Source organism: Primulina eburnea, chromosome 3, assembly GCF_022965805.1.
Source record: "Primulina eburnea isolate SZY01 chromosome 3, ASM2296580v1, whole genome shotgun sequence".
In the NCBI taxonomy this organism is placed as follows: Eukaryota; Viridiplantae; Streptophyta; class Magnoliopsida; order Lamiales; family Gesneriaceae; genus Primulina; species Primulina eburnea.
This window is the reverse complement of record NC_133103.1, coordinates 14,182,414-14,194,120: the sequence shown is the minus strand read 5'-3', so window position 1 is coordinate 14,194,120 and position 11,707 is coordinate 14,182,414. Positions and strand designations below refer to the sequence as shown.

Here is an 11,707-nt window from a genome sequence, read left to right as displayed (position 1 = left end):
ATGCATTGGATCAGAGGAGAAACTTTGGGCAGAGGGGGTTTTGCCTTTGTCTCTAAAGGCACAACCCGACAAAATGGCTGCCTCAGTAATATTCCACCCATAGTCGCTGTTAAATCTTCTAAATCATCCCACTCCAACTCTCTTCTCAAAGAAAAGAAGCTGCTCGATCGGTTCAACCATTGTCCCTTCATCATCCGATGTTTCGGGGACGACACCACCCTAGAAGATGGCCAGGAACTATACAATATTTTTCTCGAGTACGCATCCGGAGGTTGTTTGGCAGATGTCATCAAATCTTGCGGCGGAAAAGGTTTGCCGGAGCCTGTTGTCAAAAATCACACGAGATCGATTCTCATGGCTCTTTCTCATATGCACGCACTCGGGTACGTGCACTGCGATATTAAGCCACACAACGTCTTAATGGTTAAAGGAGGTGACGAGAAAACGAGCGGGAACACTTTTGGCGAAGAAACTGCAAAGCTCGCAGATCTCGGAAGTGCTATTAACATGCGTGGCGGCGATGATGAGGATGACGGGGGATTCCGGGGCACCGTTCTTTATGCGGCACCGGAGTCGATAGCCAATCAAACATACGTACCTCAATCAGATGTTTGGTCTTTGGGATGCACCCTCTTGTTCATGTTGACTGGGAAATCGCCTTGGAAGTTCGACAACCGGACGACTGCCGTGGATGTGATGATGACTATCGGCTGTAGTGATCAGATTCCGGAGATCCCCAGTACTAAGAAGATTTCGAAAGAGGCCGTAGATTTTCTCAAGAAGTGTTTTGTTAAGGATCCAAGATCAAGATGTACTGCCGACATGCTTCTAGATCATCCCTTTGTCAAAGCTAGAAACGCCTCCCCTCATGCCGGAAAATGCAGCAGCCACCACCACCACCACCACCGTTATCTGACCTCAAGATTATCTCACGGCATCAGTTCATTGGTCCCCAGCTGTTTTCATGTCGTTGACTCTGCTGCAGTCCGTCCTGTTTAACGTGATTAACGGCTGAACAAAAAAGTTGTAAATAGATCTATTTTTTCTATATATTCCAAATTTTAGTATAAATTTCCGATCGAAAGCATGTACATGGCCTCCAAGCGTACCATGCACTCTCTCTTTGAATGTAATTCAGTATAAAGTTTTGGTAAAAAACCAACCGTCATCTTATAAGCTATAAAACATACGAATTGTTGTAGTGTTCAAAAAATTTTAGTAAAACAACAAGTATTTTGTCGTAAAAAAATACTTAAATTTTAACATTAGATTTTTTTAATGAAAATATCGAATCATAAATTTTAATTATTTTTTTATTGACTATTTTTATTATTAAAAACAAATTATTACAAGTTTTAATTGATCATATAATAATAAAAATATAACAAAAAATAAGTGTACAATAATAACAACTTATAATTTATGGTCCTCAAATTTTGTAGTAAAAATTATTATTATTCTTCAAAAGAAATGTACTAGAAAAAAAAAACAAAAAGGCCGATAAAACATGATATTAAAGAGAAGATAGTAGGTCTCATGTGAGACAGTCTCACGGATATTAATCTGTGAGACGGGTCAGCCCTAACGATATTCATAATAAAAAGTAATACTCTTAGCATAAAAATAATATTTTTTCATGAATGACCCAAATAAGAAATTCGTCTCACAAATACGACCCGTGAGACCGTCTCACATAAGGATGTAATCGAGTCGAGCCGAGCCGAACTCCTGAATGTTTGAGCTTGGTTCGTTTATAATCGAGCGGAGCTCGAGCTTTATTTAACGAATATATGCATGGCTCACGAGCTTATTCAAGCTTTTATCGAGCCTAAACAAGCTTAATAAATATGAAATATTATACATTTAAATTTTCATTAAATTAATTAAAAAGTAAATTATATATTTAAAGAAAAATATATTATTCTTATTAAAATTTGTAAATTTATTATAATAAATAAATTTAATATATTTTTCTTTATATTTCATAAATAATATGCAAAATCAATAAATCAAATATCAAAACTATTATTTTTTCATCTAAAAGATTACTCATTAACATACCAACGAACATGTTCACGAGCTAACGAGCCGAATACTGTAAAGCTTGAGTTTGGTTTGTTTATCTTAACGAACCTCAATAAACGAGCTCAAACGAGCTTTTATCGAATCGAGCTTCGAATAGCTTACAAACGGTTTGGTTCGTTTACATCACTAGTCTCACACAAGCTTTTGCCAAGAGAATGAGGGTTCTCAGACCTCGCCTTCTCTCTCATGTTAAAGAGCAGTCAGGGTCTCAAACTCCGTTTTATTATACACTAGTATTTAATTCGTGCGATGCACGTAATGATATTATTAAAAATTAGGGAAAAATGAATAGAAACTTAAATTGAAAAAATTAATATAATTATAAAAAACTAAAATAAAAACTATTTTTCGCTAATTTTAAAAAACTTTATTAAATAAAACTCATGTCGATTAAATTTTTGGCTAATAATCATTGTCATATATCAAAATTTTAGATTATGTTAGCCTAAGACAATGACATGATGCATATCGTGTTTAGTATATTGATGTTGGCTACCAATCTTAATACATATTTAATTCTTTAATTTTCGAGAAACTATATATTATTATTTTTTAACATGTGACAAAAAAAAATTTTTAAATCACATTCAATAAAATTAATGAGAAATACTTTTTTTAAAATTCAATAATTTCGTCTAAATCTACATTCAAAAACAATTTTGTGACATGACACGTGTTTGACACATTTGAATGATAACAATAATTGTTTCATCAATATCTTTATCCAAATGGGTTGTGATTTTATCTACAAAATATCTTCATAATATACATAACCTATTATTTCGAAAAAAAATGAAACATGTGATCATAAGTCAATTATGTATAAATCAGAAAATTTATTTTTATTAACATTTATTATGTGTATTTCAAAACAATATCAATAAATTTTATAAGGTGTCTTCTAATAAGATGTTTACTTTCGTTAGAATTGGTTTAATTATTTCCATTATGGTACATTTTATACTATCATGTTTCCGTGAACTTTGTAATATAAAAGAAAATTATCACATTAGTAATACGTAATAATTAAAATTTTGTACAAATAGAAGAATGATATTTTTTACTTCTCGATCATGAAAGACAGATTTCAAAATTAATGTCTTGTTGTTCTCGTTGTTTACATATATAGGTAATTCATAACAACGAATAAATCTAAATTTAAACGAACATTACATCTCGTAAGGATTCAACTCATATATGGTGCTGAAAAGATGAGTTATTCCATAATTCAATTTTGGAATATATAAATTTAGTAACATAAATAGAATAAAATTGGTTTCTAATATAATATGCAATATTGCATTATTTATAATTTAAAATTCAAATAAAACATCCCCAAGGACAAAAATTATATATTGGATGCTTTTGACATAATTATACCATACATTAACTCTTTCAAATTATGAAAATCTCGAATTGCATGTATTGAGTGTTTAAATATTTCTGATTATTGAGGGTAATATACATGTTATTGAGAGTAATTTAATGTCTATTTGAAACTCTTTTGAATATATCTCTTTTAATTTTCTTGTGCTCTCTTGTTTGAATTTTTAAGAAGACAATTCAAGATATACAATATACATATGATTTTGAAAAAAAACTACAATGCATTTCAAATTAAGGTAATTTCGAAATAATATGCATTTGAGATAAAAAAATTATGATTATTAAATTGTAATTTAATGTCCATTGGAAAACCTTGTTGTGGTGATAACTTTTAACACTCAACCAATTTTATTTTTAGAAAATTAAATAAAATAATTGAATATTGTATTTCTTTTTTAGTAAGTAATTTGGGCACAAAATGACTTAAAATAGCAAAATATATTTTTGAATAATTTATTTCATGAGTGTTATTGAACATTACAATCATTTGTATTTTAGATTTATTTATACAGTTTTTAATTAAATTGATTGATATAATCAATGCAAAAATTTTAATATAGTTTACGTTTTCAATAGAGTTTAGCTTCAATTTGAGTAAAAAAAATAAAGCATGACATCAGAACGTCTTTGATTGTTCGAATGAAGTGTCCGAGTTGGTGTAGTAGGTGATCGTTTGACTAATGATCAATGTTTTATTTTCTCTACTAACAATTTCTCGGACGAGTTTGTCATATAAAACTTTCTCAATGTAGTTTATATGACCAACGTGATTTGCATGCTTGTGTTTGATATTCAAATAAAAAAAGACATTAAAAAGGTTGATTAATTTTGGTTGATTTGGAGAACTTTTTTTCCTGATTCGCAATTTTCAATCCCAACATTCGAAACAATAGAATATACATACCGGTGATCATTATCGAAAGAGCAGTACTAACTACTGAGTAATACTTTTTGTCTCCAAGACAACTTTTGAAGCTAAATAAAAATAGTTGCTAATGCACTCGATAAGTAAAATTGATGATAAAATATATTTAAAAATAAATTAGTAATAAAAATTATCATCAGGTAAAAAGGATAATTTCAATAATTTTATGAATATTTTTAGAAAACTTTTTAGAAGTTATAATTTGCAAAATACACTACAAAATAATGATGCTTATATATATTACTAAAATATAAAAACAGTTTCTCAAAAAAAAAATCAATATTGATTAATAAATTTTGTTTTTTTTAAAAAAAGAAGAAAATGTGTGAAATAATCAAAATAAGTACAAATAAATATTCAGTATTTACAGACAAAAGTATTCGATTATTGAGGAAAAATAGATATACTTCTAATGTGAAATTTTTGTAAGGTACGACGAGTGAAAAAATTATAATCTTAGTTTTGAAAAAATAATAAATAACAGCAAGTGAAAAAATAATGTTGCTTGTATAGATTCCTAAAACAATTACTCAAAAAAGTCAATATTGTGTTATTGACTAATTTAGAGATCCGTCTCGCAAATACGACCCATGAGACCGTCTCACACAAGTTTTTGCTTATTGAATTAATAAATGTTAAAAGAAGGAGAAAATTTGTGAAATGAACGAGATAAGTACAAATAGAAAATGTGAAATTTATGTAAACGTACAAAGAGTGAAAAAAAATCTAATCTTATTTTGGAAAAATAACAAATAAAAGCAAATGAAAAAACAAGAGGGAAGAGGCCATATTTTAGGGATGGACGTATGTATAATGTATTATCCCCTTTCAAAATATTAAAGTTTTGGCCGAATTTTTTTTATATATTAAGTTTTTGAAAACAATTTTATTTTATTTTGCAAAAGCTAGAAAGTTGTAAATTTTAAATGAAGGCAAATTGGTCTCCTGGTAGATTTTTTTTTTTAAAAAAAAAATCTATTTACGAAGAAAACATATATTCACCAAGTAAAATAAGGAAGCTTTTAGAACCCAATCCAAATCTTGATACAACTACAGATTACGCTAATTTTAATATGTACTCGTCGGCTATTCTATATAAATACGTACGTACGTACGTACATGGGCAGCCTCCATTGTTTTCAAGATTAATTGATTAATTAAGATCATGCATTGGATTCAAGCTTTTAGAACCCAATCCAAGAAAATCTTAAGCAAACAACCCGACACAAGTGCGTACAAATTACTCGATTACGATAAGTTGGATTCTAATACACCTGAAGAATTAAACCTGATGGAAATTGAATGATTTGATTTGATTTGATATGTACGTGTTTCTAAATACCGAATCCAAACCGTGCTTGAATTCAAACAATATTATATATACTCGGCCAATCTACATACATCGGCAGCCTCCATTGTTTTCAAGATTGCAAAGAAACGAAGAATTAATTAAGATGCATTGGATCAGAGGAGAAACTTTGGGCAGAGGGGGTTTTGCCTTTGTCTCTAAAGGCACAACCCGACAAGATGGCTGCCTCAGTAATATTCCACCCATAGTCGCTGTTAAATCTTCTAAATCATCCCACTCCAACTCTCTTCTCAAAGAAAAGAAGCTGCTCGATCGGTTCAACCATTGTCCCTTCATCATCCGATGTTTCGGGGACGACACCACCCTAGAAGATGGCCAGGAACTATACAATATTTTTCTCGAGTACGCATCCGGAGGTTGTTTGGCAGATGTCATCAAATCTTGCGGCGGAAAAGGTTTGCCGGAGCCTGTTGTCAAAAATCACACGAGATCGATTCTCATGGCTCTTTCTCATATGCACGCACTCGGGTACGTGCACTGCGATATTAAGCCACACAACGTCTTAATGGTTAAAGGAGGTGACGAGAAAACGAGCGGGAACACTTTTGGCGAAGAAACTGCAAAGCTCGCAGATCTCGGAAGTGCTATTAACATGCGTGGCGGCGATGATGAGGATGACGGGGGATTCCGGGGCACCGTTCTTTATGCGGCACCGGAGTCGATAGCCAATCAAACATACGTACCTCAATCAGATGTTTGGTCTTTGGGATGCACCCTCTTGTTCATGTTGACTGGGAAATCGCCTTGGAAGTTCGACAACCGGACGACTGCCGTGGATGTGATGATGACTATCGGCTGTAGTGATCAGATTCCGGAGATCCCCAGTACTAAGAAGATTTCGAAAGAGGCCGTAGATTTTCTCAAGAAGTGTTTTGTTAAGGATCCAAGATCAAGATGTACTGCCGACATGCTTCTAGATCATCCCTTTGTCAAAGCTAGAAACGCCTCCCCTCATGCCGGAAAATGCAGCAGCCACCACCACCACCACCACCGTTATCTGACCTCAAGATTATCTCACGGCATCAGTTCATTGGTCCCCAGCTGTTTTCATGTCGTTGACTCTGCTGCAGTCCGTCCTGTTTAACGTGATTAACGGCTGAACAAAAAAGTTGTAAATAGATCTATTTTTTCTATATATTCCAAATTTTAGTATAAATTTCCGATCGAAAGCATGTACATGGCCTCCAAGCGTACCATGCACTCTCTCTTTGAATGTAATTCAGTATAAAGTTTTGGTAAAAAACCAACCGTCATCTTATAAGCTATAAAACATACGAATTGTTGTAGTGTTCAAAAAATTTTAGTAAAACAACAAGTATTTTGTCGTAAAAAAATACTTAAATTTTAACATTAGATTTTTTTAATGAAAATATCGAATCATAAATTTTAATTATTTTTTTATTGACTATTTTTATTATTAAAAACAAATTATTACAAGTTTTAATTGATCATATAATAATAAAAATATAACAAAAAATAAGTGTACAATAATAACAACTTATAATTTATGGTCCTCAAATTTTGTAGTAAAAATTATTATTATTCTTCAAAAGAAATGTACTAGAAAAAAAAAACAAAAAGGCCGATAAAACATGATATTAAAGAGAAGATAGTAGGTCTCATGTGAGACAGTCTCACGGATATTAATCTGTGAGACGGGTCAGCCCTAACGATATTCATAATAAAAAGTAATACTCTTAGCATAAAAATAATATTTTTTCATGAATGACCCAAATAAGAAATTCGTCTCACAAATACGACCCGTGAGACCGTCTCACATAAGGATGTAATCGAGTCGAGCCGAGCCGAACTCCTGAATGTTTGAGCTTGGTTCGTTTATAATCGAGCGGAGCTCGAGCTTTATTTAACGAATATATGCATGGCTCACGAGCTTATTCAAGCTTTTATCGAGCCTAAACAAGCTTAATAAATATGAAATATTATACATTTAAATTTTCATTAAATTAATTAAAAAGTAAATTATATATTTAAAGAAAAATATATTATTCTTATTAAAATTTGTAAATTTATTATAATAAATAAATTTAATATATTTTTCTTTATATTTCATAAATAATATGCAAAATCAATAAATCAAATATCAAAACTATTATTTTTTCATCTAAAAGATTACTCATTAACATACCAACGAACATGTTCACGAGCTAACGAGCCGAATACTGTAAAGCTTGAGTTTGGTTTGTTTATCTTAACGAACCTCAATAAACGAGCTCAAACGAGCTTTTATCGAATCGAGCTTCGAATAGCTTACAAACGGTTTGGTTCGTTTACATCACTAGTCTCACACAAGCTTTTGCCAAGAGAATGAGGGTTCTCAGACCTCGCCTTCTCTCTCATGTTAAAGAGCAGTCAGGGTCTCAAACTCCGTTTTATTATACACTAGTATTTAATTCGTGCGATGCACGTAATGATATTATTAAAAATTAGGGAAAAATGAATAGAAACTTAAATTGAAAAAATTAATATAATTATAAAAAACTAAAATAAAAACTATTTTTCGCTAATTTTAAAAAACTTTATTAAATAAAACTCATGTCGATTAAATTTTTGGCTAATAATCATTGTCATATATCAAAATTTTAGATTATGTTAGCCTAAGACAATGACATGATGCATATCGTGTTTAGTATATTGATGTTGGCTACCAATCTTAATACATATTTAATTCTTTAATTTTCGAGAAACTATATATTATTATTTTTTAACATGTGACAAAAAAAAAATTTTTAAATCACATTCAATAAAATTAATGAGAAATACTTTTTTTAAAATTCAATAATTTCGTCTAAATCTACATTCAAAAACAATTTTGTGACATGACACGTGTTTGACACATTTGAATGATAACAATAATTGTTTCATCAATATCTTTATCCAAATGGGTTGTGATTTTATCTACAAAATATCTTCATAATATACATAACCTATTATTTCGAAAAAAAATGAAACATGTGATCATAAGTCAATTATGTATAAATCAGAAAATTTATTTTTATTAACATTTATTATGTGTATTTCAAAACAATATCAATAAATTTTATAAGGTGTCTTCTAATAAGATGTTTACTTTCGTTAGAATTGGTTTAATTATTTCCATTATGGTACATTTTATACTATCATGTTTCCGTGAACTTTGTAATATAAAAGAAAATTATCACATTAGTAATACGTAATAATTAAAATTTTGTACAAATAGAAGAATGATATTTTTTACTTCTCTATCATGAAAGACAGATTTCAAAATTAATGTCTTGTTGTTCTCGTTGTTTACATATATAGGTAATTCATAACAACGAATAAATCTAAATTTAAACGAACATTACATCTCGTAAGGATTCAACTCATATATGGTGCTGAAAAGATGAGTTATTCCATAATTCAATTTTGGAATAGATAAATTTAGTAACATAAATAGAATAAAATTGGTTTCTAATATAATATGCAATATTGCATTATTTATAATTTAAAATTCAAATAAAACATCCCCAAGGACAAAAATTATATATTGGATGCTTTTGACATAATTATACCATACATTAACTCTTTCAAATTATGAAAATCTCGAATTGCATGTATTGAGTGTTTAAATATTTCTGATTATTGAGGGTAATATACATGTTATTGAGAGTAATTTAATGTCTATTTGAAACTCTTTTGAATATATCTCTTTTAATTTTCTTGTGCTCTCTTGTTTGAATTTTTAAGAAGACAATTCAAGATATACAATATACATATGATTTTGAAAAAAAACTACAATGCATTTCAAATTAAGGTAATTTCGAAATAATATGCATTTGAGATAAAAAAATTATGATTATTAAATTGTAATTTAATGTCCATTGGAAAACCTTGTTGTGGTGATAACTTTTAACACTCAACCAATTTTATTTTTAGAAAATTAAATAAAATAATTGAATATTGTATTTCTTTTTTAGTAAGTAATTTGGGCACAAAATGACTTAAAATAGCAAAATATATTTTTGAATAATTTATTTCATGAGTGTTATTGAACATTACAATCATTTGTATTTTAGATTTATTTATACAGTTTTTAATTAAATTGATTGATATAATCAATGCAAAAATTTTAATATAGTTTACGTTTTCAATAGAGTTTAGCTTCAATTTGAGTAAAAAAAATAAAGCATGACATCAGAACGTCTTTGATTGTTCGAATGAATTGTCCGAGTTGGTGTAGTAGGTGATCGTTTGACTAATGATCAATGTTTTATTTTCTCTACTAACAATTTCTCGGACGAGTTTGTCATATAAAACTTTCTCAATGTAGTTTATATGACCAACGTGATTTGCATGCTTGTGTTTGATATTCAAATAAAAAAAGACATTAAAAAGGTTGATTAATTTTGGTTGATTTGGAGAACTTTTTTTCCTGATTCGCAATTTTCAATCCCAACATTCGAAACAATAGAATATACATACCGGTGATCATTATCGAAAGAGCAGTACTAACTACTGAGTAATACTTTTTGTCTCCAAGACAACTTTTGAAGCTAAATAAAAATAGTTGCTAATGCACTCGATAAGTAAAATTGATGATAAAATATATTTAAAAATAAATTAGTAATAAAAATTATCATCAGGTAAAAAGGATAATTTCAATAATTTTATGAATATTTTTAGAAAACTTTTTAGAAGTTATAATTTGCAAAATACACTACAAAATAATGATGCTTATATATATTACTAAAATATAAAAACAGTTTCTCAAAAAAAAAATCAATATTGATTAATAAATTTTGTTTTTTTTAAAAAAAGAAGAAAATGTGTGAAATAATCAAAATAAGTACAAATAAATATTCAGTATTTACAGACAAAAGTATTCGATTATTGAGGAAAAATAGATATACTTCTAATGTGAAATTTTTGTAAGGTACGACGAGTGAAAAAATTATAATCTTAGTTTTGAAAAAATAATAAATAACAGCAAGTGAAAAAATAATGTTGCTTGTATAGATTCCTAAAACAATTACTCAAAAAAGTCAATATTGTGTTATTGACTAATTTAGAGATCCGTCTCGCAAATACGACCCATGAGACCGTCTCACACAAGTTTTGCTTATTGAATTAATAAATGTTAAAAGAAGGAGAAAATTTGTGAAATGAACGAGATAAGTACAAATAGAAAATGTGAAATTTATGTAAACGTACAAAGAGTGAAAAAAAATCTAATCTTATTTTGGAAAAATAACAAATAAAAGCAAATGAAAAAACAAGAGGGAAGAGGCCATATTTTAGGGATGGACGTACGTATAATGTATTATCCCCTTTCAAAATATTAAAGTTTTGGCTGAATTTTTTTTATATATTAAGTTTTTGAAAACAATTTTATTTTATTTTGCAAAAGCTAGAAAGTTGTAAATTTTAAATGAAGGCAAATTGGTCTCCTGGTAGATTTTTTTTTTTAAAAAAAAAATCTATTTACGAAGAAAACATATATTCACCAAGTAAAATAAGGAAGCTTTTAGAACCCAATCCAAATCTTGATACAACTACAGATTACGCTAATTTTAATATGTACGTGTCGGCAATTCTATATAAATACGTACGTACATGGGCAGCCTCCATTGTTTTCAAGATTGATTAATTAAGATCATGCATTGGATTCAAGCTTTTAGAACCCAATCCAAGAAAATCCAACTGAAGAAAATCCTAAGCAAACAACCCGACACAAGTGCGTACGTACAAATTACTCGATTACGATAAGTTGGATTCTAATACACCTGAAGAATTAAACCTGATAAAAATTGAATGATTTGATTTGATTTGATATGTACGTGTTTCTAAATACCGAATCCAAACCGTGCTTGAATTCAAACAATATTATATATACTCGGCCAATCTACATACATGGGCAGCTTCCATTGTTTTCAAGATTGCAAAGAAACGAAGAATTAATTAAG

General features: G+C 29.4%; 2 protein-coding genes across 2 annotated transcripts; both read left to right on the top strand.

Moving 5' to 3' along the window:
- On the top strand, positions 1-999 carry LOC140826840 (mitogen-activated protein kinase kinase kinase 20-like). Its single transcript, XM_073189350.1, has 2 exons — positions 1-433; positions 470-999. The coding sequence occupies exons 1-2, from the start codon at positions 1-3 to the stop codon at positions 997-999; spliced, it is 963 nt and encodes a 320-aa protein (XP_073045451.1).
- A 4,821-nt stretch (positions 1,000-5,820) lies between these two features.
- Positions 5,821-6,849, top strand: LOC140826836 (mitogen-activated protein kinase kinase kinase 20-like). Its single transcript, XM_073189348.1, has one exon. The coding sequence runs from the start codon at positions 5,851-5,853 to the stop codon at positions 6,847-6,849; it is 999 nt and encodes a 332-aa protein (XP_073045449.1). The 5' UTR covers positions 5,821-5,850.
- The last annotated feature ends 4,858 nt before the right edge of the window (positions 6,850-11,707 follow it).